At 52.5% G+C, this 27,675-nt stretch overlaps 10 protein-coding genes across 10 annotated transcripts; 6 read left to right on the top strand and 4 right to left on the bottom strand.

Annotated features, from left to right (window-relative positions):
* Positions 1-784: 784 nt before the first annotated feature.
* On the top strand, positions 785-6,241 carry N7473_007971 (uncharacterized protein; the record flags this gene model as incomplete). Its single annotated transcript, XM_057153911.1, has 6 exons — positions 785-823; positions 897-917; positions 1,055-1,081; positions 1,159-1,530; positions 1,604-5,824; positions 5,885-6,241. The coding sequence occupies 6 exons, from the start codon at positions 785-787 to the stop codon at positions 6,239-6,241; spliced, it is 5,037 nt and encodes a 1,678-aa protein (XP_057008249.1).
* Positions 6,242-6,717: 476 nt separating this feature from the next.
* Positions 6,718-7,348, top strand: N7473_007970 (uncharacterized protein; the record flags this gene model as incomplete). Its single annotated transcript, XM_057153910.1, has 2 exons — positions 6,718-6,947; positions 7,088-7,348. Exons 1-2 carry the CDS (start codon positions 6,864-6,866, stop codon positions 7,346-7,348), a joined length of 345 nt encoding a protein of 114 aa, XP_057008248.1. The 5' UTR covers positions 6,718-6,863.
* A 3,863-nt stretch (positions 7,349-11,211) lies between these two features.
* N7473_007969 (pyruvate carboxylase) lies at positions 11,212-14,848 on the top strand (the record flags this gene model as incomplete). The annotated part of the gene is made up of 2 exons (XM_057153909.1): positions 11,212-14,685; positions 14,741-14,848. 2 exons carry the CDS (start codon positions 11,212-11,214, stop codon positions 14,846-14,848), a joined length of 3,582 nt encoding a protein of 1,193 aa, XP_057008247.1.
* Positions 14,849-15,615: 767 nt separating this feature from the next.
* On the bottom strand, positions 15,616-16,567 carry N7473_007968 (uncharacterized protein; the record flags this gene model as incomplete). The annotated part of the gene is made up of 3 exons (XM_057153908.1): positions 16,504-16,567; positions 16,006-16,220; positions 15,616-15,909 (listed from the first exon to the last, which is right to left on the bottom strand). Exons 2-3 carry the CDS (start codon positions 16,168-16,170, stop codon positions 15,616-15,618), a joined length of 459 nt encoding a protein of 152 aa, XP_057008246.1. The 5' UTR covers positions 16,171-16,220; positions 16,504-16,567.
* Positions 16,568-17,378: 811 nt separating this feature from the next.
* On the bottom strand, positions 17,379-19,441 carry N7473_007967 (putative carboxylesterase; the record flags this gene model as incomplete). The annotated part of the gene is made up of 4 exons (XM_057153907.1): positions 19,267-19,441; positions 18,791-19,202; positions 18,442-18,720; positions 17,379-18,385 (listed from the first exon to the last, which is right to left on the bottom strand). The coding sequence occupies exons 2-4, from the start codon at positions 19,149-19,151 to the stop codon at positions 17,379-17,381; spliced, it is 1,647 nt and encodes a 548-aa protein (XP_057008245.1). The 5' UTR covers positions 19,152-19,202; positions 19,267-19,441.
* Positions 19,442-20,705: 1,264 nt separating this feature from the next.
* N7473_007966 (60S ribosomal protein uL5) lies at positions 20,706-21,412 on the bottom strand (the record flags this gene model as incomplete). Its single annotated transcript, XM_057153906.1, has 3 exons — positions 20,706-20,832; positions 20,939-21,336; positions 21,410-21,412. 3 exons carry the CDS (start codon positions 21,410-21,412, stop codon positions 20,706-20,708), a joined length of 528 nt encoding a protein of 175 aa, XP_057008244.1.
* Positions 21,411-21,660, top strand: N7473_007965 (uncharacterized protein; the record flags this gene model as incomplete). Its single annotated transcript, XM_057153905.1, has 2 exons — positions 21,411-21,600; positions 21,635-21,660. The coding sequence occupies 2 exons, from the start codon at positions 21,411-21,413 to the stop codon at positions 21,658-21,660; spliced, it is 216 nt and encodes a 71-aa protein (XP_057008243.1).
* A 124-nt stretch (positions 21,661-21,784) lies between these two features.
* On the top strand, positions 21,785-22,766 carry N7473_007964 (small nuclear ribonucleoprotein-associated protein; the record flags this gene model as incomplete). The annotated part of the gene is made up of 6 exons (XM_057153904.1): positions 21,785-21,811; positions 21,888-21,896; positions 21,955-22,026; positions 22,084-22,504; positions 22,569-22,613; positions 22,684-22,766. 6 exons carry the CDS (start codon positions 21,785-21,787, stop codon positions 22,764-22,766), a joined length of 657 nt encoding a protein of 218 aa, XP_057008242.1.
* Positions 22,767-23,698: 932 nt separating this feature from the next.
* N7473_007963 (pyruvate transporter MPC1) lies at positions 23,699-24,484 on the top strand (the record flags this gene model as incomplete). Its single annotated transcript, XM_057153903.1, has 4 exons — positions 23,699-23,771; positions 23,977-24,049; positions 24,146-24,304; positions 24,415-24,484. The coding sequence occupies 4 exons, from the start codon at positions 23,699-23,701 to the stop codon at positions 24,482-24,484; spliced, it is 375 nt and encodes a 124-aa protein (XP_057008241.1).
* Positions 24,485-25,178: 694 nt separating this feature from the next.
* On the bottom strand, positions 25,179-27,487 carry N7473_007962 (putative amino acid transporter; the record flags this gene model as incomplete). Its single annotated transcript, XM_057153902.1, has 2 exons — positions 25,179-25,346; positions 25,403-27,487. 2 exons carry the CDS (start codon positions 27,485-27,487, stop codon positions 25,179-25,181), a joined length of 2,253 nt encoding a protein of 750 aa, XP_057008240.1.
* Positions 27,488-27,675: the final 188 nt, after the last annotated feature.

Raw genomic sequence — 27,675 nt, 5'->3', positions numbered from 1 at the left:
GGCGCATACTGGCATGCTGTTTGCTTTGGGCTTGGAGGGCCTATCCTTGGCAAGACATTCTGAAAATCGCCGCGGTGCCTTTCTTCTCTCAGTAAAAACCCGTTTTCCACTCACTAGGCGGAGTCATACAGAGATGCAACTCAGCTCAATGACACACGATGTCTCCTGCTAGATAGGGAAGGAGGCAGTAGTTTTGGAAGAAGATAGGCTGTGTATTCTTCAGACTTGTCTTATCCTAGCAGTCTTTCTCAGTGGTTCTGGAAGGTACTATTTAAAGATGACCGACTGCTATTGCTTCATACAAACCGAGGTTAACAACAAAGAAAGCACAGTACCAAGTACAGTACTGCTAAATCCCTACAGTGTGTATCCGCACTTACCTTAAAAAGGGAACGTGGGTGTCAAACGGGCTGACCGCCCAGGCAGATTCCCGTCTATGACGCGCACCGCCTCCTTTCCAGCCTCTAGGCCTCTGCGGCCTCCTCCAAAGTTTCCACCTTTCCACTTCCACCTCTTCCTTCCTTCTCCACCGCCCTGCCCCTGTTTCACGTGATCACCCCATAAGCGACACCTCAGCAACGACAACAGCGGACCTCAGGAGGTCACTTCCGCATCTACAGATTCCCCCCCCCATTTCCCCCTCCTAACTCTCTCTCTTCGTCTCCTTGACTCTCTTTTCCTATCTCACTCCCATTTTCATCATTCTCTTCTCCTTCCCATCATTCTGGTTTCCTTGCGTGGCGTTTAGTTGGGCGGACAAGGTCGTGCTGCGGCCTAAGTAAATATGGCACCTCTACCCATCAAGTTCACAGAACTCATCAACGTACGTTGCGATTTCCCTCATATTGGACTCGCTGCTTCACTTAAAGATTACTGACTTTCTGGCTTTACTACAGTTGACCAACGTTGGCATTGCGGTATGTCTCTCTTGAGCTGCGCTTCCCCCGGAGCCTCCGTCGCGACGAGCTTCCATTGCGAGACGGATACGCCGGTCGCGTCCGGCAAACACCCCAGCATCGTTGATAGAGCTTACTAACTTCTTTTGCGCCTACAGCAACCATCCATTGGCTTCGCCTCATGTGTAAGTTTCCCAATGACCCACCCTCAAGACAGCTGGCGGTGGAAACACGGCTAACCATGGATGTGACCACATAACAGACCCTTGAATCGGATCACTATGTCTGTGTTCGCCAGAAGCTCGAAGAGGACGACAAGCCACAAGTCATCATTGTTGACTTGAAGAACAACAATGAGGTCATGCGGCGGCCGATCAATGCCGACAGTGCGATTATGCACTGGAGCAAGAACATTATCGCCCTCAAGGCCCAAGGCCGCACAATCCAGATTTTCGACCTCTCCGTCAAGCAAAAGCTCAAGTCTGCGGTAATGAACGAGGATATTGTGTACTGGAAGTGGTTCAGCGACAAGGCTTTGGGTCTGGTTACGGAGACATCCGTCTACCACTGGGACGTCTATGACGCTACCCAGCAGAACCCAGTCAAGATGTTTGATCGTCTCCCCAACCTTGCGGTACGTCGGATATGCTGTTGTGAAATTGGATCAACTGAACTGGAATGTCATACTAATTTTCAATGTTTCTTAGGGATGTCAAATCATCAACTACCGCGTCAACGCCGAGGAGAAGTGGATGGTCGTGGTCGGTATCAGTCAACAACAGGGCCGTGTAGTTGGATCGATGCAGCTCTATTCCAAGGAGCGCGGCATTTCGCAGTTCATCGAGGGTCATGCTGCTGCTTTCGCCGACATCAACGTTGAGGGCTCCCCTCTTCCCCACCACCTCTTCACCTTTGCCGTCCGAACCCCGACCGGCGCCAAGCTCCAGATTGCTGAGATTGACCACCAAGAACCCAATCCTCGATTCCAGAAGAAAGCTGTTGAGGTGTATTTCCCCCAGGAAGCGGTCAATGACTTCCCCGTGGCTATGCAGGTTTCCAGCAAGTACGACATCGTTTACCTCGTTACCAAGTATGGCTTCATCCACCTTTACGACCTCGAGAGCGGTACCTGCATCTTCATGAACCGCATCTCCAGCGAGACCATCTTCACCACTGCTTCGGATACCGACGGTGCCGGCCTAGTCGGTGTCAACCGCAAGGGTCAGGTTCTGTCCGTCAGCGTGGACGAGAACACAGTCATCGACTACTTGATGAACAACCCCGCAATGTCCTCTCTTGCGGTCAAGCTTGCTTCGCGGGCAGGTCTCCCGGGAGCCGACCACCTTTACCAGCAGCAGTTTGACACCCTCATCAACGCGGGCAACTTCTCTGAAGCTGCCAAGGTTGCTGCCAACTCCCCCCGTGGATTCCTTCGTACACCCGAGACAATCAACCGCTTCAAGAATGCTCCTCAAACCGGTCAGATGTCGGTGATTCTGCAGTACTTCGGTATGCTGCTTGACAAGGGATCCCTGAACCGGTACGAGAGTGTGGAGCTTGTTCGGCCCGTCCTGCAGCAGAATCGCAAGCACTTGCTGGAGAAGTGGATGACCGAGAAGAAGCTGGAGGCCTCTGAGGAGCTTGGAGATATCATCCGGCCATACGACATGAGCTTGGCTCTTAATGTCTACCTCGAGTCCAACGTCCCTCACAAGGTTGTTGCTGGGTTCGCCGAGACTGGTCAATTCGACAAAATTCTCTCCTACTCCAAGCAGGTTGGCTACCAGCCTGATTACACCCAGCTCCTCCAGCACATCGTGCGAGTCAACCCTGAGAAGGGCGCTGAGTTTGCTACCCAGCTCGCCAATGAGGAGGGTGGTGCTCTTGTTGACCTTGACCGTGTTGTGGATGTCTTCCTGTCCCAGAACATGATTCAGCAGGCAACCTCCTTCCTCCTTGATGCCCTCAAGGATAACAAGCCCGAGCATGGCCACCTGCAGACTCGTCTGCTTGAGATGAACCTTGTCAACGCCCCTCAGGTCGCAGATGCTATTCTGGGCAACGAGATCTTCACTCACTACGATCGCCCCCGCATCGCGCAGCTCTGCGAAGGTGCCGGTCTTGTGCAGCGTGCTCTGGAGAACTCGGACGACTCCGCACTTATCAAGCGTAACATTGTCAAGACTGACAAGCTGAGCCCCGAGTGGTTGATGAACTACTTTGGCCGTCTGTCTGTCGAGCAGACCCTGGAGTGCATGGACTTCATGCTTGAGGCCAACATTCGCCAGAATCTGCAGGCTGTTGTTCAGATTGCCACCAAGTTCTCTGATCTCCTTGGACCCAACCGCCTCATCGATCTCTTCGAGAAGTACCGCACTGCCGAGGGTCTCTACTACTACCTTGGTAGCATTGTCAACCTCAGCGAGGACTCCGAAGTGCACTTCAAATACATTGAGGCCGCCACCACTATGGGCCAGCTCACCGAGGTTGAGCGTATCTGCCGTGAAAGCCAACATTATAACCCCGAGAAGGTGAAGAACTTCCTCAAGGAGGCCCACTTGACTGAGCAGCTCCCTCTGATCATTGTCTGCGACCGTTTCAACTTCATCCATGACCTGGTCCTGTATCTTTACCAGAACCAACAGTTCAAGTCCATTGAGGTGTACGTTCAGCGCGTGAACCCCTCGCGGGCCCCCGCCGTTGTTGGCGGTCTGCTTGATGTTGACTGCGACGAGGCTATTATCAAGAACCTGCTCGCTACTGTGGACCCGGCCGTCATTCCCATCGATGAGCTCGTTTCGGAGGTTGAGAGCCGCAACCGCCTGAAGCTGCTCCTGCCCTTCCTCGAGGCCACTCTTGCTACCGGCAACCAGCAGCAGGCTGTTTACAATGCGCTGGCCAAGATCTACATTGATAGCAACAACAACCCCGAGAAGTTCCTCAAGGAGAACGATCTGTACGATACCCTGATTGTCGGAAAGTACTGCGAGAAGCGCGACCCCAACTTGGCGTACATTGCCTACAGTAAGGGCCAGAACGACCTGGAGCTGATCAGCATTACCAACGAGAACTCCATGTACCGTGCCCAGGCTCGTTACCTGGTTGAGTGTGCCGACCCCGAGATCTGGGCCTTTGTCCTGAGCGAGAACAACTTGCACCGCCGCTCCCTCGTTGACCAGGTCATTGCTACTGCAGTTCCCGAGTCCACCGAGCCCGACAAGGTTTCCGTTGCCGTCAAGTGCTTCCTTGATGCTGACCTCCCCGGCGAGCTGATCGAGCTGCTGGAGAAGATTATCCTGGAGCCCTCGCCGTTCAGTGACAACACCAGCCTGCAGAACCTTCTGATGCTGACTGCTGCCAAGGCCGACAAGGGCCGTCTCATGGACTACATCCACCAGCTGAACGAGTTCTCTGCTGATGAGATCGCTGAAATGTGTATTAGTGTTGGTCTGTATGAGGAGGCGTTGGAGATCTACAAGAAGGTCAACAACCAGCTCGCCGCTGTCAATGTCCTCGTTGAGAACATTGTTAGCATTGACCGGGCTCAGGAGTTTGCCGAGCGTGTTGAGCTTCCCGAGGTCTGGAGCAAGGTTGCCAAGGCTCAGTTGGATGGCCTCCGTGTCTCCGACTCGATTGAGTCCTACATTCGCGCCAATGATCCCTCTAACTACAACGAGGTGATCGAAACCGCCACGCATGCCGGCAAGGATGAGGATCTCGTCAAGTTCCTCCGCATGGCCCGTAAGACTTTGCGTGAGCCTGCTATTGATACCAGTCTTGCCTTCTGCTTTGCCCGTCTGGACCAGCTTGCCGAGCTCGAGGACTTCCTCCGCTCCACCAACGTGGCTGACATTGAGGCTTCTGGTGACAAGGCTTACGAGGAGGGATACCACCAGGCTGCCAAGATCTTCTTCACCAGTGTCTCCAACTGGGCCAAGCTCGCTACCACCCTCGTCCACCTTGAGGAGTACCAAGCCGCCGTTGAGTGTGCTCGCAAAGCTAACAGCGTCAAGGTCTGGAAGCAGGTCAACCAAGCCTGTGTTGACAAGAAGGAGTTCCGTCTTGCCCAGATTTGCGGTCTTAACCTGATTGTCCACGCCGAGGAGCTGCAGGCTCTTGTCCGCCAGTACGAGCGCAATGGCTACTTTGACGAGCTTATCTCGGTCCTCGAAGATGGCCTCGGTCTCGAGCGTGCTCACATGGGCATGTTCACTGAGCTGGGTATCGCTTTGTCCAAGTACCACCCCGACCGTGTGATGGAGCACCTGAAGCTGTTCTGGTCCCGCATCAACATCCCCAAGATGATCCGTGCCTGCGAGGAGGCTAACCTCTGGCCCGAGTTGGTCTTCCTCTACTGCCACTACGACGAGTATGACAACGCCGCTCTGGCTATGATGGAGCGCGCTGCCGATGCATGGGAGCACCACTCGTTCAAGGACATTGTCGTCAAGGTCGCCAACTTGGAGATCTACTACCGTGCCTTGAGCTTCTACCTGCAGGAGCAGCCCCTTCTCATTACCGACCTGCTCCAGGCTCTCACTCCCCGTATTGATGTGAGCCGTGTTGTGCGCCTCTTCAAGACGTCCGACAACATCCCTATGATCAAGCCGTTCATGCTCAACGTCCAGAGCCAGAACAAGCGGGCTGTGAATGACGCGATCAACGAGATCCTCATCGAGGAAGAGGACCACAAGACTCTGCGGGACTCTGTTGACAACCATGACAACTTTGACAACGTGGAGCTGGCCCAGCGTCTGGAGAAGCACGAGCTCATTTTCTTCCGCCAGACTGCCGCTAGCATCTACCGCAACAACAAGCGCTGGGAGAAGTCGATTGCGCTCTCGAAGCAGGACAAGCTCTACAAGGATGCCATTGAGACTGCTGCCATTTCCGCCAAGTCCGAGGTGGTTGAGGATCTCCTCCGCTACGTAAGTTCTGACTGTCGTTTCCTCGTTCCATTAAGACAAAATGCTAACCGTACTTAATAGTTCGTCGACATTGGCAGCCGCGAGTGCTACGTTGGCATGTTGTATGCCTGCTACGACCTGATCCGCCCTGATGTGATCATGGAGATCTCGTGGCGCAAGGGCCTGCACGACTTCACCATGCCCTACATGATCAACTTCCTCTGCGAGCAGACCCGTACCATTGAGATGCTCAAGAAGGATAACGAGGAGCGCAAGTCTAGGGAAAAGAGCCAACAGACTGAGGAGGATAACACTCCTATCCTCGGTGGCTCGCGACTGATGCTGACCCAAGGCCCTGCCGCCCCGGGCAGCCCCATGCCCTATGGCCAACCAGCCAACGGGATCGCCCCGCAGGCTACCGGATATCGCGCATTCTAGAGATGCCATAGTTCCGAGGCTCTCTACTTGTGACGCTTTTGCCCTTTTGATTTTCCCCTTATGTGTAACATACAGCGACGTGATGACCTTTCTGGTGCGAGCAAAAGACATGGGATCTGGTGGATATGCAGCAGTCAGGGATTAGCCATGAATTCCGGGGGGAATACCCATGGCCGACCCGTTAATTGTGTTTTTTCTTTTCTTCTTCATTTTCATGCTGTTTTTATCATCCCAATGTATTTTGATAAGCATTTTTTCTGCCATTTCGTTATGGCCTGTTCCATCTAGGCCGTGATCAGCCTGGTTCAGTAATTGTACTCCATTCCATCAATCACCCTTGATGGTTTCTTATCTCCCTACTTAGCTTGAAATATCTTGGCCTGCAGGTCACGCGGACAACCGGATATCAATAAGACCCAATAATTTGGCTGTATGTCGCGACGTAGCAACTACTAGACTCATTGTGCCACGGTAGTTCCATTCTTGAGGCTGCCAAGGTCCGCCTGGCCGACCCGGTGAGACTCTCCGCCAAGCGCGCCAAGGGTCATCAGGCCCGCTGCTGCATCTGGAAAGCATCGATCAACTTTCCAATAACGAACACTCTATCTGCTAAAATGAAATAATGCCATCCTGCAGAATTGTTCCCCCACCTTCTGGATCTATCTCACCTATCAAGTTTTCCACAGAGAACGCCTTCTTCACACTAGTGAGTATAGCCTAAATAGTTCCCTTCTGATTTAAGTTGTGTCATGTATAGTTAGTTAATACTAGTGGGCACTGGCAGTGACTATACTACAATTCACAGTCCCCCTAGGCTGGGTCACAAACCCTCTAAGTCCTGCGTAGCACGAAGAATGGGAAGGACCTTATTCAGAAGGTCAGACTATTGCTCGATGTCATGGTCTTTCACCGGGACGGCCGGTTATGGAGGATGTTCAGGCCTGGACTACGATCTTTCAGGCTGTTGATCGGTTTTATCTTTGGGATGGAATGGATGATGGGGTTTTTGAGATTGCTTTGAGGGATATTAGGGAGATTTATTTGGTTATTTCGCAGTCGAAACTGAGGGAGTTGGAGAGGGAGCGTGTTACTCGGATTCTGGCGTAGATGGATGGATGGTATGCTGTTTCGGTTCGCTATGATACGATATGTTCTTGACAGGTTTGATACTAGAATAGCTTAATGCGCGAATTTTCCGCTTAGCAAAAGCGTTCTCTACTATAACCAATCCTCACTAGGTATTCTACGGATGAACGGAGAGCTCGCACTATGTAGTAAGACTCAATCCTTCCCGAACCCATCCATGACACCACAATGAGGAGGTGCCCGACGCCGTAACCATACAATGCATTCCCGATCAGTCTTACAGTACTCAGATAGGTCCAGCTATCTGCAAGACCGTGCAGATCATCTGCAGAGCCCAGCCATGCAGTTGCAATATAGATGCTGGCTGACTACAGTAGCTTGAAACTCCGCCACCGGCGCTACGTTGCACATTGCACAATATATATCTTGGCGGTTTCCTCCCTTCCTTTCCTCCGGGTTGAGACTGGGCTTGGCGGGGCGGATGATGGTGATCATTTGGAATCTTTGAAACTGATGGGTTTCTTGGCTTAATGGAGGAGGTGTGTTGTTTGCTTTCTGGGTGACTGACTCTAGAGCCTAGGCAGGGATGGATGGATGTCTTGGGGGTTGCGGCCTGGTCATAGCTCTGATGGCCAAGACTTGTGCTAGTCACGGGATCCATTGGACTCGGTACGCCGTGGATCGGCTCTTAGGATGTAGTTTTTGTACGGAGCCACAGACTCCGAAGTACGGGGTAAAGCGTCCCGTAATAGATCCTGAGACTCCCAGACAATGGCCTAAACTCGGCCTCCGGCTGGATGGAACTCGGTGAGGGAGGGATTACAGCGGGCAAGACTTTTACCCTGTCGAGGGACGCGTAGGGACTAGGTTCTAGATGCGTAGACGTGATTGTGGAGTGTGGGCGGGAACGGAAGAATTATTGGACTTAGGGCTGTGAATTATTCCGTTAGGCTGGGGAGGAGGAGAAGAAGAAGAAGAAGAAGAAGAAGAAGCAATGAAGGATGGCTAGACGCGGAGACTGGACAGGAGAGACGTGTTTACAATAATGAAATCTTGAATATTTGGGAGAGGGGGTTACTGGTAGAGAGAATGTGTGGGGAGATTGTACTCGGTAGATTGTGAATAGTAAAATACTCTAGAATCCTTAAATGCGACCTACTGCAGTAGTATGGTAAGTTAATTCTCTAATAATTGCAGAAGCCAAGTGATAGTGACAGTCTGGAGTAAAGAGTGTATACTCCATACAAAAAACAGGTTCCAGAACGTGCAAGCCAACTGATCTCCAGCTGGGCCGCTCTGGGGGAGGAATGACGTCGGCGGGCGGTTACGGAGGGGGAGATAAGCACCCTACACCGGGAGGAAATGGGCGATTGATTAGAATCATCTCATTAGGAGAAGAGTAATTGGCCGCGGGGGATTGCTTATCGTGCAGGACGTGAGGGTTTGGGGGTTTGGGTTTGGGGGGTTTGGATTGGTTGGGGATTACGCCAAGTACATTGTATGTAGTATGTACATTGTACAGTAGGAGCTTGTTATCGGTGTAGGGCTTGAAGAAAGTGAGACAGCAGTTTTCTCAACTGACTATGCTTAAATGTGAATCGCATTTCGCATACTTCTGCGGTCGGCAGCTGGAGAATGCGTTGCTATGTGGCAGGACCTTGGCATTGTCGGTCTGGGGGCGTTTCAATAGTTTTGTGCGCCTAGGGATATGTAGTCAAACTAGCACTGCACTGTAATACTAGTAAGTACTCCGTATTTTGTGAGAACATCGAATTGGCGATTATTGCTAATTGCACCTCGGTATGCCGCGGCGCTTGGCTGGTCCCTTGGCTGCTTGGGTGATTCCTGCACATTCCACAATTGCTACCCCCCTGTCCAGATCATACAGGGAGAACCGCAGTGTTCGTGGGCACGACGAGCAATAGAAAGACTAGAGAAAGCCATGGACTTTACTACACACTATTTCCATGACTATTATTGCTTGGACCTTGGCATCTATAGTCCATGGAGGCTGTCATACTCCGACGGGAGATCACCCGTAGCGCCAAGTGGAAGAGGAGGGAGGAGGGGGGTTGAACTACAGTTACTAGTCCTACAGTAAATGAGCAAAGCAAGGGTCAGAAGGCGGCACCGATGAGCATCCAGATTCTCGAAGAGAAAATCCAGGAACCAATTCCAGCGGAATCGGAAAAGAAGACAGGAGATCCTTTCCTCTAGAGAATGAGCACGCATGACCCGACACAAATTTACAAATTTCGCGGGACCGTCAGCCTAGAGGGGGCAAGAACTTCCCCTCGTGGGGAGAGGGAGAGAGAGGGAGAGAGAGGCTGGAGGGACAGGGACTATGCAGAGCAGATCATAGTCCCGTTTTCTTCCCCCCTCATGTCCATTGTCCATTGAATTCATGAGTCAAACGTAAATTGATCGGAGAAGGTCACCAAGGTCCCAGGAACCAAGATGGGAAACGGGGGAGGAGGAGGAGGGCCTAGATGAAGATTCGGAATGACTTTCCCCGAGGTGAACGTGGAAGAAGTTAAGAAACTGGAAGAAAATGGGCACCTCAGGCCCTGTGATTGGCCCTTCAGTGGGGTTCGTCAAGTCGAGAGTTCTCCGAGTCTCCCCCGGACCACTCCAGGTTCTGAAAAGTTTCCCGTCAATATCCGTCGCATAGAGGAAAAAAGAAGCAGAGGGGCAGAGGGGCAGAGGAGGAGAGGGGGGGGAAAGCGGGCGAGTAGGCGATCTGGAAAGGCGCTAGGGCTGGAACGATCTTCGTCGAATTTTATTTTTATTATTTCTATTAAAAATAAAATGTAAAAAGTAAACCATGGGGAGTTTCATACCATGTCCGAGGACCCGAGGTTGATGGACGGGCCTAATCCACCCGATATCTAGTAATAGTACTAGGATATGAGACTGAATCAGTGGAGGAATGAGTATCAGAAGGGAAATCATGGCGAATCGCTGGTTATCACGGGTCCTGATGGATGATCTCATCGGAGGATCTCGTCGCCGACCTCGCCAGAGCAGACAGACGCATGTAGCCGTAACCAAGAGAAAGGAAAATAAAATAATAGGCACATAAAATGTCCCCGCCCCGCCGGAGGGACCTACATACAGTCAAGATTGAGAGACAAAAAGGAAAAGAAAAGCAAATAGAATCCAGTAAGAAAATCCCCTAAGCGTTTGCAAGTGACAAGGTCCGGTGTACCGGTGAACCTCTTGGAGAAGTTGACCATGACTGACGGACAACCAGAGCTGGGAACGTGACTTGGCAAGGGACCCGATTGCGCAGGCGGTAAGTGATTTTCCCATGATTTACCTCTCGGCAGTACGTGTTACCTCATCGATGGAGTCAACCCCGGGAAATGGCTGGGCTGTGGGTATCAGTAGAATAGTGACTACGGTTATTACTCTACAGTAGTTACTAGTATTGCTAGTGTTGGACCCGTGACTCTAGGAACTACTTATCTTGCCCCTCCCTTCCCTCATCCCATTTAACCTTTCCCTTTCCTCCTCTTTTTTATTTTTCTTATTTGAAATTCTTCCCCTTCCTCAAATACCCTTCTTCAATTCCTTCTTCTTCGTCTACCGTGGGAGGTCTTGTCCTTATTTCTGACCCTTGCCAGTGCGAGTGATTGCGCTGTGTTCTGCCGAAATCGGCCTTGGGGTCTTCTATCCGGAGCTTCTCTCCTGCCCCAACAACTGCGTGAACCGTGAGTCACTTCCCCGGCGCAAAACTATCGTCGTTTTCCGTCCAATTTCCCCTCAATTGGCTTCTCCAAGACGTGGAAGCAATAATTGACCTGTTCTTCTTTCTCCCATCTTCCAGCTTCCCTGAATCCCTTCTCTCTAACCTTATCCCGCCCCTCCCCCCTTCATACATCATGGCTGCCCCGCACCGCCAGCCCGAGGAGGCCATCGATGACTCCGAGTTCATCGAGGGCCACCAGGAGCACCACCAGGATTCTGTGCACCGTCGTCTCCGCGCCAACTCCACCATTATGCACTTCCAGAAGATCCTGGTGGCTAACCGTGGTGAAATCCCCATCCGTATCTTCCGTACCGCCCACGAGCTGTCCCTGCAGACCGTTGCCGTCTTCTCCCATGAGGACCGCCTGGGTATGCACCGTCAAAAGGCCGACGAGGCTTACATGATCGGTAAGCGCGGTCAGTACACCCCCGTGGGTGCCTACTTGGCCGGTGATGAGATCATTAAGATCGCCGTGGAGCACGGCGTGCACCTGATCCACCCTGGCTACGGCTTCTTGTCGGAGAATGCCGAGTTTGCCCGAAATGTCGAAAAGGCCGGCATTGTTTTCGTGGGCCCGACCCCCGACACTATCGATGCCCTCGGTGACAAGGTCTCTGCCCGTCGCCTGGCTATCAAGTGCGGTGTCCCCGTCGTTCCCGGTACCGAAGGCCCCGTCGAGCGCTACGAGGAGGTCAAGTCCTTCACCGACGCCTATGGCTTCCCCATTATCATCAAGGCCGCCTTCGGTGGTGGTGGCCGTGGTATGCGTGTCGTCCGCGAGCAGGCTGACCTGCGCGACTCCTTCGAGCGTGCCACTTCCGAGGCCCGCTCCGCCTTTGGTAACGGCACCGTCTTTGTCGAGCGCTTCCTTGACAAACCCAAGCACATTGAGGTCCAGCTGCTCGGTGATAACCAGGGCAACGTGGTCCACCTGTTCGAGCGTGACTGCTCCGTCCAGCGTCGTCACCAGAAGGTCGTTGAGATTGCCCCCGCCAAGGACCTGCCCATCGATGTCCGCGACAAGATTCTGGCCGATGCTGTGAAGCTCGCCAGGTCTGTCAAGTACCGCAACGCTGGTACTGCCGAGTTCCTGGTGGACCAGCAGAACCGCTACTACTTCATTGAGATCAACCCTCGTATCCAGGTCGAGCACACCATCACCGAGGAGATCACTGGTATCGATATCGTCGCTGCCCAGATTCAGATCGCCGCCGGCGCTACCCTCGAGCAGCTGGGTCTGACCCAGGACCGCATCTCTACCCGCGGTTTCGCCATTCAGTGCCGTATCACTACCGAGGACCCCGCCAAGGGCTTCTCCCCCGACACCGGTAAGATCGAGGTCTACCGCTCTGCTGGTGGTAACGGTGTCCGTCTCGACGGTGGTAACGGTTTCGCCGGTGCCGTCATCACTCCTCACTACGACTCCATGCTGGTCAAGTGTACCTGCCGTGGTTCCACCTACGAGATTGCTCGCCGCAAGGTGCTGCGTGCCCTGGTCGAGTTCCGTATCCGTGGTGTAAAGACCAACATTCCCTTCCTGGCTTCTCTCCTGAGTCACCCTACCTTCATCGATGGCACTTGCTGGACCACTTTCATCGATGACACCCCCGAGCTGTTCGCTCTGGTCGGCTCTCAGAACCGTGCCCAGAAGCTGCTGGCTTACCTCGGTGATGTCGCTGTCAACGGCAGCAGCATCAAGGGTCAGATCGGCGAGCCCAAGTTCAAGGGCGAGATCATCAGGCCCATCCTCAAGGACGCCTCTGGCGCTCCCATCGACGTCTCCGTCCCCTGCCAGAAGGGTTGGAAGCAGATCCTTGACAGCGAAGGCCCGGCTGCTTTCGCCAAGGCTGTGCGTGCCAACAAGGGCTGCTTGCTCATGGACACCACCTGGCGTGATGCCCACCAGTCGCTGCTCGCCACCCGTGTGCGTACCATCGATATGCTCAACATTGCCCACGAGACCAGCTACGCTCTGCAAAACGCCTACAGTTTGGAGTGCTGGGGTGGCGCCACTTTCGATGTCGCCATGCGCTTCCTCTACGAGGACCCCTGGGACCGTCTGCGCAAGCTCCGCAAGGCCGTTCCCAACATTCCCTTCCAGATGCTGCTGCGCGGTGCTAACGGTGTTGCTTACTCTTCCCTTCCCGACAACGCCATCTACCACTTCTGTAAGCAGGCCAAGAAGTACGGTGTTGACATCTTCCGTGTCTTCGATGCCCTCAACGACGTCGACCAGCTCGAGGTCGGTATCAAGGCCGTCCAGCAGGCCGGCGGTGTGGTCGAGGCTACCATCTGCTACAGTGGTGACATGTTGAACCCCACCAAGAAGTACAACCTGGAGTACTACCTTGCTCTCGCTGAGAAGATTGTCTCTCTCGGCACCCACGTCCTGGGTATCAAGGATATGGCCGGTGTCCTGAAGCCCCAGGCTGCCCGCATCCTGATCGGCGCTCTCCGTGAGCGTTACCCCGATCTCCCCATCCACGTTCACACCCACGACTCTGCCGGTACCGGTGTTGCCTCGATGATTGCCTGCGCCCAGGCTGGCGCTGACGCCGTCGATGCCGCTACCGACTCCCTGTCCGGTATGACCTCTCAGCCCAGCATCGGTGCCCTCCTGGCCTCTCTTGCTGGCACCGAGCAGGACCCCCAGCTCGACATTGCTCAGGTCCGCGCTCTCGACACCTACTGGGCTCAGCTACGCCTGCTCTACTCTCCCTTCGAGGCTGGTCTCACCGGCCCCGACCCCGAGGTTTACGAGCACGAGATCCCCGGTGGTCAGCTGACCAACCTGATCTTCCAGGCCAGCCAGCTGGGTCTGGGTCAGCAGTGGGCCGAGACCAAGAAGGCCTACGAGGCGGCCAACGACCTCCTCGGCGACATTGTCAAGGTCACCCCTACCTCCAAGGTGGTTGGCGATCTGGCCCAGTTCATGGTCTCCAACAAGCTGTCTGCGGAGGACGTTGTTGAGCGCGCTGCTGAGCTCGACTTCCCCGGCTCCGTCCTGGAGTTCCTAGAGGGTCTGATGGGTCAGCCCTTCGGTGGCTTCCCCGAGCCCCTGCGCTCCCGCGCTCTGCGTGACCGCCGCAAGCTCGACAAGCGTCCCGGTCTGTACCTGGAGCCTCTGGACCTGGCCGGCATCAAGAACCAGATCCGCGAGAAATTCGGTGCCGCGACCGAGTGCGATGTCGCCTCGTACGCCATGTACCCCAAGGTCTTCGAGGACTACCGCAAGTTCGTGCAGAAGTTCGGTGATCTGTCCGTCCTGCCTACTCGCTACTTCCTGGCCCGTCCCGAGATCGGCGAGGAGTTCCACGTCGAGCTCGAGAAGGGTAAGGTCCTTATCCTTAAGCTGCTGGCTATCGGACCCTTGTCCGAGCAGACCGGTCAGCGTGAGGTCTTCTACGAGGTCAACGGTGAAGTCCGCCAGGTCTCGGTTGATGACAACAAGGCCTCTGTGGACAACATTGCTCGTCCCAAGGCCGACGCTGGCGACAGCAGCCAGGTCGGTGCCCCCATGTCCGGTGTCGTGGTTGAGATTCGCGTGCGCGACGGCCACGATGTGAAGAAGGGTGATCCTATTGCGGTGCTGAGCGCCATGAAGATGGTAAGCAGATCCTCTTTCTACTTTAGTCTAATACAGTTGCTAACTTTTATCCCAGGAAATGGTCATCTCCGCTCCCCACAGTGGTAAGGTCTCTGGCCTGCTCGTCAAGGAGGGTGACTCCGTTGATGGCCAGGATCTTATCTGCCGGATTACCAAGGCTTAAAGCGGTTGAAATCCTTTTTTAGCTTCTGGGTTTAAGACGGGTAGAAAAGTGTGTGGCTTTGGATTGGATGTTCCTTGAATCTTCTTTTTTTTTCCCCATCTCTTATTGTGTATAAGATGTGCACGACTAAACACGCGCAAAGACGTGATGTGATGTGATGTGAACGATAGCTTCTAGCGTTGGTTGGTTACTTTGGTCCCAACTCGATTTGTTTGGATTTGATTTGGTATTCCTTTTCTTATTTTGGTTGTTTCTTATTGAAATGATGAATGGTTCTTTTTCTATCTTCGCTTTTTTTTCGGACTTAACTTGTATCTTTGTTGGGTGTGTGGTATGATGATGTAGATGGACTGTTGTAGTATCTTGAGATGGTAAGCTCATAAGTAACATGGTCCCAACGGTTCCTCCATGAACCAAGTCCTAGATAACCAATGTCTAAATGACTTGCTCCTTTTGGGGGTAGTATGCCCAACTGTATATACTTTCCCACGATTTCCAGCCCATTCGGATCCAATCTATCTCCTTCATTAACTACGAAGATCGGGGGTCCCGACTGCACCAGATCATCTACAATAAGCTCGAGTCTAACCAGCAATAGAAACAATCGATAACAATATTCATTTATTTTCATATAAAAAAGAGTAAATCAAGCAATCACCCCGAATACAACAATACCAAACCCAAAAATCATAACTTAACACAAACAACCAAGATCATTATACAATCAGATCCATCCATCCTACTAACCAACACAACCCTATAGCCAATCAATCATATACTTCCAATTCCTCCCAAGTTCCATCCAATTTACTTTCCAATATACGATTACTTCCCCCTAGTATACCCCTCCCACAACTTCGAAAAGAACCCCCCTGCTCCCGCTGCTCATTCCAACTCGCCCTGCGCGCTGTCATATTCGCATCCGCAGACTCACGCTTCTGCGTATTCAGACCCGAGAACAGGCCCGAGCCGGAACCTGCGCTTGAGCGGCGACGGTCGTTGATAGACGGGGTTGTGGGGGAGTTGTCGCTGTTGGGTGAGGAGGCGGAGCCGGCGGAGCCCTGGAATGAGGTGGTTTGTTAGATGGAGTCATATGGAATGGAATGGGGCTGGTATAGAGGGTGATTTTAGGTGTTGGGTGTTAGGGTAGAACGTACTCGACGGTTTGCATCGGCAGCCATCATTTCCGGGGTCAAGGCCCAGGCTGCGCGGCTGGCGGGACCCTTGGAGCCGCCGTGTGTCCAGACGTTGAGGTGTTCGTGGCGATCGCCAGCGTTGCCGTGCCAGTGGCGCTTGATGTTGTCTGGGATCTTGTCGGTCATGATGGGTGGACAGATGATGAAGTTGTTTAGAGAATATATGACAGGATGGTCTTGATATAGATGAATTAGTGGATGATATATGCGGTAGTTTCGAATAAATTGATATGTAGATTGATGACGATGAATAGAAGAAACTTGATGCTGGGTAGATGGTTCAAATAAACTCTCTTATAGAGAAATGAAGATGGATCGAGATGGGTTGAGTCAAAGACGTCATTGAAGGAAGGGCGGAATGCAGGTGTGCGATCCGTGGATGGGGGGATTGTGTATAGAGAAGGAGGAGTAACGGAGGGAAGATATGACAGGATCGGTCTGGGTAACGTTAATACGTACCTTGCTACTTGATTAATGTATCGAACAGTTGTGGATTGAAGTGTATGTGGTGGTGATATCTGAGGGAGGGGAGAAAAAGGCAAATTGAGAAAAGAGGGGAAAGGCTGTCCTTAAAAAGGAACCCGTTACAGTAATGTCGCGTGTGTTAATTGTGGTGCTTGTTCAACGAGTCCACTAAAGCTTTCCCCACGGACTTTGGTCTGCTGATTGGATTACTCCATTCGAGCACCGACATGGATGGTGATTGGTAATTGGGATACATGGTGGAAGTGCGGATATACTCTACTGATTAGACACAGACCTACTAAGCTGATGAATTAAGCTGATTGACGGATTTGACGATGATACTCTTTATCAAGCTATTGCAGCTATACAGAGATTATTAATTCCCCGAACCTTCGCACATATCTCCCATGAAGCTGAGGGCGTAAGAGTGGTTACAGCTTTCGAATGTTGCAGTTTGACGTAAGAGAGAATGCGGGGAAAGCTTAAGGACGAATCAGAGCTGCAGGTACTGAATACTTGTTGCAGATGATCTACTACATAGTAATACTCGTACGAATCCACATCAGCAGCATGTACTCTGTACCTTCTTAGGACCCACTTGTTTGTCGATCGAGGATTATCACAGTGATGAAGAACAGGTGAAGAACCAGCGATTAAAAGATCAATCTGATCAAGGTTAACCGATCGGAATCGGTCGATCAATGGTGGATTGATGCATTAGGAACATATGGATACGTTACTATAGTAGTAGTACAATATGATACTACTATAGTCTCACTATATCCAGATTCACCTACTATCAACCATCTATAAGCCATATTGAATCATCACTTAGAGAAAGCTCTCAGAACAACCAAACTGCATCATCCTCACAACTTCGCCTTCTCACCAACATCCCTCAATGCCTTCCACACCTTCACACCCTCCTCCCACAACGCATCATCCCCCCGAATCTCCACCTCCCCATCAGCCTTCATCGCCCTAACCCCCTTTCCACTCGTCCCCCATCCAAACCCATCCACCCCCTTTACTTCTCTATCGCCTTTGACAAACCGACTCAACGGCCCAATAAACGCCTCCTCCGTACACTTCTTCTCCGCAGTGGTCAACACATCCCCATTACCCCAGAACCACAACGGATAATCCGACGAGTGCGTCACACCCCACTCCAACGGAATCCCCTTTTCAATACACTTTGCCCGGAACTCAATTCTATACCGGTAGATCAACCGCGACGCATCGACTCCGGCCGTGTTATCCGTCAATGCGTGGATCAGGCCACGCTGCATATGGTGCACCTGCATATCAGCGTAGATTCGGCCCCATGCATCGGGTGTCCAATTCTGACACCCCGGTGGGAGTTGGTTTCTAGGGTAGTGCAAAGAAATAAGAGCGTCGACAGCACACTCAGGATAATCAGCGATGAGTCTTGTGCGCAGTGCGTCCAGGGTATTCGCTTTTGGAGGGAACCAGACGCTGTAGAGGAAGTGTTCGTCTGCGCATTCGCCGAGGATGAGCCGGACATTGCGGGCGAGTAGTTTGCGGGCAAAGTCGCCGTTATCCAGGGATGTGAAGAGATTGGGTAGGATGAAGCCGTTGTCGGTTGTTGGGCGGAATTGGTGGACTTCGATGGTTTGGACTGCGTCGAGGAGTTGTTTGGGTGGGAGGGCGCGGAGACGAGCGAGTTTCTCGTTTGCGGAGAGGGTTAAGGGGATGTTGAGTGCGGCGAGGAGCTGGTCGAATTGGATTTGTGTCTCGGCTGGTCTTTTGGGTTGGACTGCTGGGGAATTGGAGAAGATGCAGGCCTGGCGGACGATGGCCTTGTCGTCCGGTTGACGGAGGTCGTAGGCTAATTGATGGAAGACGGAGTTTGCACCTGCGAAGGTGGTTAGTGTATCGGAAGTCTTTCTCCTTAACGGCCTTTGCACTCACCAGCAGAATACCCCGAGATTGTGATATTATCTGGATTACCACCGAACAAATGCACATTCTCCTTGGTCCACTCCATCGCCAATCGCTGATCCCAGAACCCGTGGTTTCCCACCGTCTCTCCAACAGCCGCAGCATCCTGCTCCAACTCTGCCGAGTACAAGAAACCGAATAGATTGACCCGGTACGCCGGCATGACAATCACACACTTGAAATCCGTCTCGCCCAGCAAGGCCGCTGCATTGAAGCCATTGGGTGAGCCGAACTGCAACCAGCCTCCATCTACAGCCGGGACATTAGCCTTCAACTCTTCTTCTCCAAACCAGAAGAGGAAAGTGACGAATCCACTCACGAATAAACATAAAAACAGGCCATCCCCCCTTCGGCGCCTCCCCCATAGGCACCCAAACATTACACTGGAAACAATCTTCCGTCCAAGCATCCTCATTCATCGGCGAAAGACTCAGAAACCCAGGTTGCGGACACAGCCCAGCCCCGGTATCACATCGACCCGGTGCATCTTTGCTGCCGTAGGTGAATGTGGATGGGAGACGGCGGGCACGGCGCCAGCGCTGTAGAGGGGGGAGAGCATAGCGGACGCCGCCGAAGTAATGGCAGAGATCGGTGGAGGATTGGGTGGCGGTGATGGTGAGGCCTTGGATGGTGCCGCGGTGGGCGAGGGAATGGAGATGTGGACGGTTTGTTGTTTCCATTGGGATGGTGGGGAGGAGAGAGAAGAGGGCAGAGTAGCTATTAAGCTTATACTAGACCAATGGACGTGATTAGTCTGGATGCTTGTTCCTGAATGTTGGTTCCTGATCCCCGTACCTGTTAGCAAGTGAAAAGTATAACAGTACCCTCGCACTCAGGTGCTTTTATCTCAGTTTAATACTCGGAGTAGTCGGACTGCATTCCGCAGACCCCCAACCAAAGATAACGGTAGCCGAGATAAACCTCCAACTGGACCACCCCGATTGGGTACGCCAGACGAGCGGATTCGGATCGGCTATTTGGGAGTTGGAGATGGACGGCGGATTGCGGGGAGAAGCCCCGCTGGACTCGGTGTCGGAGTCTACATCTGGGGGCCGAGGGATCACACAATTGTTAGGATTAAACAATGTGAGGATTTGTTTTTATTTTTATCACTGCTCAAATACTGAATAGAAGTAAACTTGGATATAATCACATCTGAAAGGATGTTGGTGATACTTTGTAAATTTGTGTCAATTTCGAAACAGTAGACCAGGCCCTGCCGTGGGACGATACAGTATGCCCCCATACTTACAGAGACATATTTCATCCTAGCATCTCACCCTCGACAAGGATTGTCCAAGTCCGGTGTTATGATACCACCTACCCATTCTGATCACAGCCATTTGCGTTATCTACGCAGACTCCGTTGAGTAGAGGGAACAAGAGTGGCTGATATGCCTGCATTATCGTAGATGAAAATGACTTTTGCCGAGCTGCCCTATGCAGTTCAATTGGTGGACATGGATTCAAGGATCATGCTGCAAAGAACCATGCAAATGGAGCAGGCTGTATTCGCAGGATAACGAGGGAGCGTCGAATTCGACGGGGCATGTTGATGATAGAAATCCAGGAGGAAGTCCAGACATATTGGGCATGGCGAGAGAAACTCATTGGGCCGATTGGAGGTCCTAAGAGCCAATGGTGATGGTCAAGAAGATGACGAACCATCTACGACGACAGACTACGAGATCTACGACTACGCAGAAGAGCGGCACCAGGTGTAGACAGGAACAGACAAGAGAGATAGGCCAGGTGGGTACTCTTGACCTCGTCGAAGATGACCTTGCAAGTCATATCGAGGAGACATAGAAACCCGACTCTTTGGCAAGATCATTTCGACCAAGCCAAGCGAGTCATGGCATGACATTCAAGACAGTCAAGTCCAATGCCAGCCAGTCTTTTCAGCAATGGTTATGCGGAGAACAACACCTTTCGTGCAGCCTTCATTGTGAAAAGAGGGGAAACGCAAAATTTTGCAAGGTGGTAGTAAATTCATGTCTCTAACACGCCTAATCCTGGTTGCCGTGAGAGAATAAAAAAGAGTTTCAGAACACCATACCCGACGCAAAGATCAGGAGCCCGGCCGGTTGTCTCGACACGGAGGGTCTGTCATTTGGGCCGATTTTTGTTTCTTTTTGTTTCGGGCGGAGAAAATTTTTTGGCTCCCTTCGATGCATCGTAAATCACAAGTTTCCAACCGGCCTTCCCCGCTTCCTCACATCTTTGTTGGACGTTTACCGGATGATACCGTCGAAGCGGTTCTTGAACCACTTCATGGTCTCGGTCTGGTGGATCTTGTGGCCGGAACCGATGGAGGCCTTCGCGCGGCGGCGCTTGGCAACACGCTCACCGGGGCGGGTCCTAGTAGAGATATATCTGTCAGTGGTGTTGCTCCTTTTTGCGAGTTATACTCGTAGGAGACGAGCGAGACGGAGGCTAATTTCGTCCGGTTGTTGAAAGCACTCACATGCAGCAGAAGAAGTCCATGCCGTAGATACCAATGCCGGGGTCGTACTTGATACCCAGATCGATGTGCTCGGAGATACCGAAACCGAAGTTACCGGTCTCGGAGAAGTTGCGCTTGCGGAGCTCGTACTCCTTGACCTTGAGGCCACGCTCGAGGATCTCCTCGGCCTTGGGGCCACGGACGGTAACGTGGACGGCGATCTTCTCGTTACGACGGATACCGAAGGTACGGACGGTGTAACGGGCCTTGGAGTAGACGGGAGTCTGACCGGAAAGCTGCTCGAGCACCTTGGCGGCACGGGTAAGTCTATCACCAGACTCGCCGACGGAGATGTTGAGCACGAGCTTCTGGATGCGCAGCTCGCGCATGGGGTTGGCGGTCTTGTCCTTGGCGTCCGACTACATATTTCGTTAGAATTGGCGTTGATGCGATGGAATAGAAGGGATTGTGGTGGTTGTGGTGGTAACATACCATGGCGACTGGTGTGGCGTGGGATATGGGTTGGCGACGAGATGGAGAGAATCTTCGAAAAGCACAAAAGCGGTTTGTGTGGGCGGCGGTCACGGGAGCCGAGTCACGGGAATTGGGAAGCGAGAGGGCTCGCAGGGCTTGGCAATTATGTCAGCAAATGCATTTTCTCCACCAGACTTCGATATGGTCACGTGAGTCATTTCTGCTGACTCACCCAATCTCCAGAATTGAGCCTGGCATCCAAGAGCTAAGCTTGACCTCAAGGATCCCGCGTCGTGCTAGATCCCTACAACGTGAAGAGAGCATCCTTGCTGTCTTTCTAATTCTTTTTGGATCTCTCAAGTCGCATTCGTGCGCGCTCCCCCCTTGCCCACCATGGCCGCCAATAAGCAGGGCAAGATGGTAAGTCTCTCCCCGATTCTCTGTGCAATTCCCCGAGTAGGGTGGTCAATGGCTGTCGCTAACCTCTGCCCTCTAGCAAAACCTCGTGAGTTCTAGTCAAAAGATGCAACACACTCCGTTAATTAGTCTAACTTGCCTTCTAGATCAACTACCGGATGAGGGTTACTCTGAACGATGGTCGACAGATGACCGGCCAGATGCTGGCTTTTGATAAGGTGCGTCGCATTTTGTGACCATTCGAGATCATTGACTAACTTTGGAATCTCTCATAGCACATGAACCTCGTTCTCGCCGACACAGAAGAGTTCCGTCGCACCAAGCGAAAGTCAAAGCCCGCCGCCGGTCCCTCCAACGCCCCACTGGTTGAAGCTGAGGAGAAGCGTACTCTTGGTCTGACCATCGTTCGTGGTACCCAGGTCGTCTCTTGCTCCGTGGACGGTCCTCCTCCTGCCGATCCCTCTGCGCGCCTCGGTGCTACCGGTCCTGGCGCCGCCGGTGCTGCTGCCACTCTGGCTGCCGGTCCCGGTATCAGCAAGCCCGCTGGTCGTGGCCTGCCCGTTGGACTAGGTGGTCCTGCCGCTGGTGTTGGTGGCCCGCCTCCTCCAGGTGCCTTTGGAGGCTTCCCTCCTGGTGGTTTCCCCGGCGCGCCACCTCCTGGTTTCGCTGGTCGCGGAGGACCCCCTGGTGGACCTCGTAAGTTCAATCAATCGAGGACATTGCGTTGTCTACACGTATACTGACTTTCTCCTCTTTCTAGCTGGCTTCGCTCCTCCTCCTGGCTTCGCTCCCCAAGGTGCTCCTCGTAAGTCTTCTCTCTTATACCGCTCAAGTTCCTATCTGTACCTTTTTAAAGCTAACGTTTCTCTTCGCAGCTGGCTCCTTCCAGCCTCCTCCTGGCTTCCAGCCCCCAGGCCAGGGACGTGGCTACCCTCCTCCCGGCTTCGGAGGCCGTTAAATGGATAGAATTGTTTTTGAGAAGGATCTTTGATGCTTCATAACTTCAGTGATATGTTTTTATGTGGGAAGGCGAAGGGCTGATGAACCGTTCGAGAACAGGCGAGGTACGGGCCGCACTTCCAGCGCAAGGAAAACATTTCGTGAATAGGCTAGATAGCCTTTTCACTGGGCAAGGCGTTGCGGCGCATGCGGATGGAGGTCGTTTCCAAGGATAGGAAAACAAAAGCCGAAAATCCCATTTCAGATTTGCATTTAGTACCCAAAATAATGCTAGCTCACTCCTACGACCCCTTTGTCGCAACAATGCAATACATATTCGATTTCCATTCGGAGTTTGATTGCTTGAGTAAGGTTCTGAAGTGTCTCCTTTGACATTGGACATGTCCTTCAAGGTGTCACTTTCCTGCTATATATTAGGAGCTGCAGTTGACATGGTACTTTTTCACCACAACAAAAACTTGAAATATAGACTTGATTGAACAGCAAACTTACTCCATTCATGTACATAAGCCCTAGCTCATGGTCACTGAATACCTGCTATACAACTGCCATTCTATTTGTCTGTCTAGAGCTATTTTTTGTCATTTCACAGGTTGCCTATGAAGGTACATACTTGGATCAACGGTCACTTCCGCCATCGGCTGTCAGCAACAAAATCCAAAACAACCAGCAGCAGTCCAAAGTCATAGTTGACAGATAAATAAAACAAATCAACGAAATTTCAAAGTAGCTCTTATATATTGAATGATTCTCTCCACATATCTCAGTGATCCAACGGAGATAAGAACCTTTCTATACCCTTGACTGCACACGTGACCTGCGGTCAACGCCGGTTGAGAGGCGGTAATTCCGCAACCCGCAGACCCCAACCTCAACCCTCACCGAGTCCTCACTTTCTCTCCCCGTGTCTCTCCCTCCAGCAACGTCATCATGGCTGCTGCTATCAAGGCTATCAATGCTAAAATCCGCTCCAACAAGGTGCTGGACTATGTTTGCTCAACCCGTACGTTCAACCTGAAGCCGTTCCCAGGTTTCCCGCCGCGCTTTCCGGACCGAGATCGGCCTGCGGCTATGCGTTGCTCATAATGCGAAGAAGAAAGAGGAGGAGTTCAGGAGGCTGTACAATGAAATGAGAAGGAAGAAAATAATGCGAAATTGGGGTTGAAATATGTTTGATGACTGGATTCGCTGACAATGCTTCTTCGCAGACTTCTGGGGCCCCGTCTCCAACTTCGGTATCCCCATTGCGGCCGTGATGGACACCCAGAAGGACCCCGAAATGTACGTCTAACACGGCAAAGCATACCTCCATCCTATCAATTCCCCGCCAAGTCGACCTGCAGGTGAATTCGTACGCTTACCTTATCCGCTACACAGTATCTCCGGCCCCATGACCGGCGCCCTGGTCATCTACGCTTGTACCTTCATGCGCTACTCCCTCGCCGTCACTCCCAAGAACTACCTCCTCTTCGCCTGCCATCTGACCAACTTTGGCGCCCAGACGACCCAGGCTTACCGTTACCTGTCATACTGGAAGTGCGTCACCCCTATGACCCCGTGAAAGCTTCAATCAACTGTCTGCTTTGGCTTTGCATTCATGACTCACGGAATAATTTGTGCTAACCATTTTTTCTTTGAAACTACAGCTGGGGTGGTCGGGAAGCTCAGCTAGCTGAGAAGGCGGCCAAGGAGGGCGCCGTCGCCGCGCAGGCATAAAAAGCCTACGGGATTGGGGCTGTCCCTCTCAACATTTGTACCTCGTTTTGCAGCATTTGCATCTCTATATCCCTATCATCTACAATTTCTTTTTGGTCTGGTGATTGGTCTTGATGATCTATCTGGAACGAGGCGAAAGATATAGAGAGGTATGTAAGCAAAACTTGCAGAAATTGGGGGAATGATGGCGCTAGGGGGAAGACGGGGACGAAGGAGACATTTTCGGCGGGAGTGAGCTCCTGGAACGGCCTGTATTACTTCCGGCAAGCTCATTCCAGTCACTGTACATAGACTCTATATCAAATCGAACTGCCTGTACTTCGAAATAGAATCGGAAACCGAGACTAAATCGCACATTGGACGACTGCAGGTGACGACATCATATCCCAGAAATGTTGAATTCAACCCAGCGAGAGTCCACGAACATATCTTATAAGCTATGTATACAGTACGGGTCAACGCCGGACCCAAAGAGAGAATGGAAGCGAAAAGAAAACCAGCCAAAAAAAATAAAAAAACTCAGGCAATTTATCAAGGAAGACGCATAAATATCGCGACTCGTACTTCTCTACCCGACCATGCGTGCAAGGAAAGGCCAAAACAAAATGCTATGCCACAATCTAGAGCCACAAGAGCCCAGACAAGAAAGGAATATGATTAACAGTCATGTCATCTGGAGTCCTGTAACAGGACCTTATTGCGAATCGCAGTATCCAGGGCTTTCAGGGACATCGGCGCCAACCCAATTTTGGAGAGTGAGCCCAGTGGTGTAAATGCAACAAATTACTCCAAGAACGGCGAGAGTGATGTCGGCGATCGCCTGGCGTCTTGATTGGGCGCATGCCCGGAGATGCAGGAGGGGCTGTAAAGGACCATTGATTAGCATGGAAATGGAGAGGGTTTAGCAAGACAACTTACCGGGTACACGTAGATCAGCGGAACACAGGCGAAGCTGCCGACCAGGGCGACAAATTTGTCCAGATCGGCGGCACCGCCCCAGGCGACAAAGGCACAGACACACACCAAGAAGAAACGGAAGGCGTTCTTCTTCCACTTGATGTAAGGGTTGTACTTGCCACTGCGAGTGAACAACTCGTTCTCCAAGATACGGATGGCGGGGAAAAGTTGGAGCGGTGTGCTGAGCAGAATGGCGATCGAGTAGAGGAGCTGGACCACATTGACAAACTTATCATCCTGGGGCAAGTTGAGCAGGATGACGGTCTTGGTGGCAGATCCGTAGGCTGCATAGCTCAGAGCACCTGCGGACAGGAAGATCAAGGTGATAACGACCATGACACCGGCCAGAACACCGGGGAAGCGTCGCGGCTGCTTCATGGACTCCTGGATGGGGATGATCAAACCGACACCCTCGTAGGTGAAGATGGCTGTGCCGATAAACATCGACCATGTCGACGGGTTGAAGGCCTTGATATCTGAAATACCACCATTGCCAATCAAGGTACGAGCATCGTAATAGTAGATGTACAACAATCCTAGGAGAATGAAGGCGTCCGCGATGAGTGCAGTAAAGCCAAGTTTGCCGATATCACGAATCAGGGAGAGCGGCAGAAAGATGACTAGCTGCAGTAGCACCAGGTACTTGATGTCGATAAAGCTCTTGCACTTGCTCACGGCGAGCACGAATGCCTGGAGGTTCTGTGACACGAAGACAATGTATGCAGACACGAAACCCAACTGACTCAGCACAATAGACCCAAGAATGATGCGTCTCATGTGCTTTCCATACAAGATCCCGCCAATGTCACCAAAAGAACCCTCAATTCTCATGCGGGTATTGACCAGCAGGATGAAGGCGTAGTAGCTCAGAATCGAAACACCCAGAAGGACCAGGCTACTGAACAGCATTCCACCGTTCAAGAATGCGCGGGGAAGGAACAGGATTCCCGTTCCCACGAATGACTTGAGCAGTAGCATGACGGCACCAGTGGTGGTAGTATTTCCTGGGGGAGCACGCTGCTTGTGCTTGCGCTTTTTGCGACCAGCACCATCTCCTCGAAGTAGCGCCGCATCCTCACCCGACTCTCTGGCTTCATCATGTTCATCCCAGGCGTCAGATGAAAAGTACTCATCAGGTCCCAAAACCTCGTCATCTTCTTCCAGCTCCTCGCCAGCAAAGTGGCCGTAAAGCGTCAAAAACTCCAAGAAACTCGAGGTTGGAAGCTGAGGCTGTGCAGGTGCAGCGCCGGCGTTTGACCCATGCACACTTCCACGGTGCGGGCTCCCCGCAGTTCTCCGCAGAAAGTCTCTCCGGAACCCACCTGGCACCTGGATTGTATGGATATCTTCGGTCTCGGCCTCGGGGGCGGGTCGGCTGATGCTGAAACTCTTGCTGCGAGCAAACCGCCCGCTGTCCGCATCCTCTGCCCAGCGGTAGACCTGACGAGTGATATCACCACCCTGCAGTTGCAGACTGGAGAATTCCTCATCGCCATGACTAGTTCCGAGCTCCGAGCCGGTGTCTCGATTCTCCGAGACATTTTGCGGGAGGACCAGATGTCTCCTTACGACTTCTGGATCCTCATATGCACCTGCTCCATTTCCATCCGGGCCATAGTTGTTATTGTTGGGGGTGTCGAAGGAGCCGTACTGGGAGGCGACGGGCCGACTGTCGAGCGTCGGCGGGATCGAAGGAGACCCCGCAATTCGTGAAGCAGTGCCAAACCTCGGGGGCGAGCGACCGAGACTTTCTTGCAATTGGGAGGCGATCATCGACTGGCCAGGCCCTGGCAGGGAAGCCATATTGTCGACGGCCCTGAAGTTCTGGTCGGCATTTGAGGCGGCGGTGCTAATGGGTCGGCCAGTGGGTAGACCTTGTCGCGACGAGAGAGAGGTCCCTAGGGATGCAGAAGGCACTGGCGAGGCCAAACGAGCGATCGATGCCTGTCTGCTTTCCGGGGCAGGAGACGAAGATCGAACCGACGAGGTGGAAATTGGCACTGCTCGGGGCGGGATCAATGACGAGCCCTCACCGTTATCTGCCATCGTTGGCGTGGTCGAGGTCGGGGTCTCGGGGTATTCCGTGCTCAAGAAGGTGTCAGGGGCAAGAGCATGCAATGGGAGATCCGTAACGATTTCCTAAGTGCATGTAGTCAGGTTGCAGCTCCGCGCAGCTTTCGACGGGGGGCAGGATGTGGCTGAAACAGGCGAAGGAGACGTGAGGAACCCGTGTG

Source organism: Penicillium subrubescens, assembly GCF_028828155.1.
Source record: "Penicillium subrubescens strain IBT 31985 chromosome Unknown utg000005l_segment0_segment0, whole genome shotgun sequence".
In the NCBI taxonomy this organism is placed as follows: domain Eukaryota; kingdom Fungi; phylum Ascomycota; class Eurotiomycetes; order Eurotiales; family Aspergillaceae; genus Penicillium; species Penicillium subrubescens.
The sequence above is the reverse complement of the archived record's forward strand: the minus strand, read 5'-3'. Positions and strand labels throughout refer to the sequence as shown.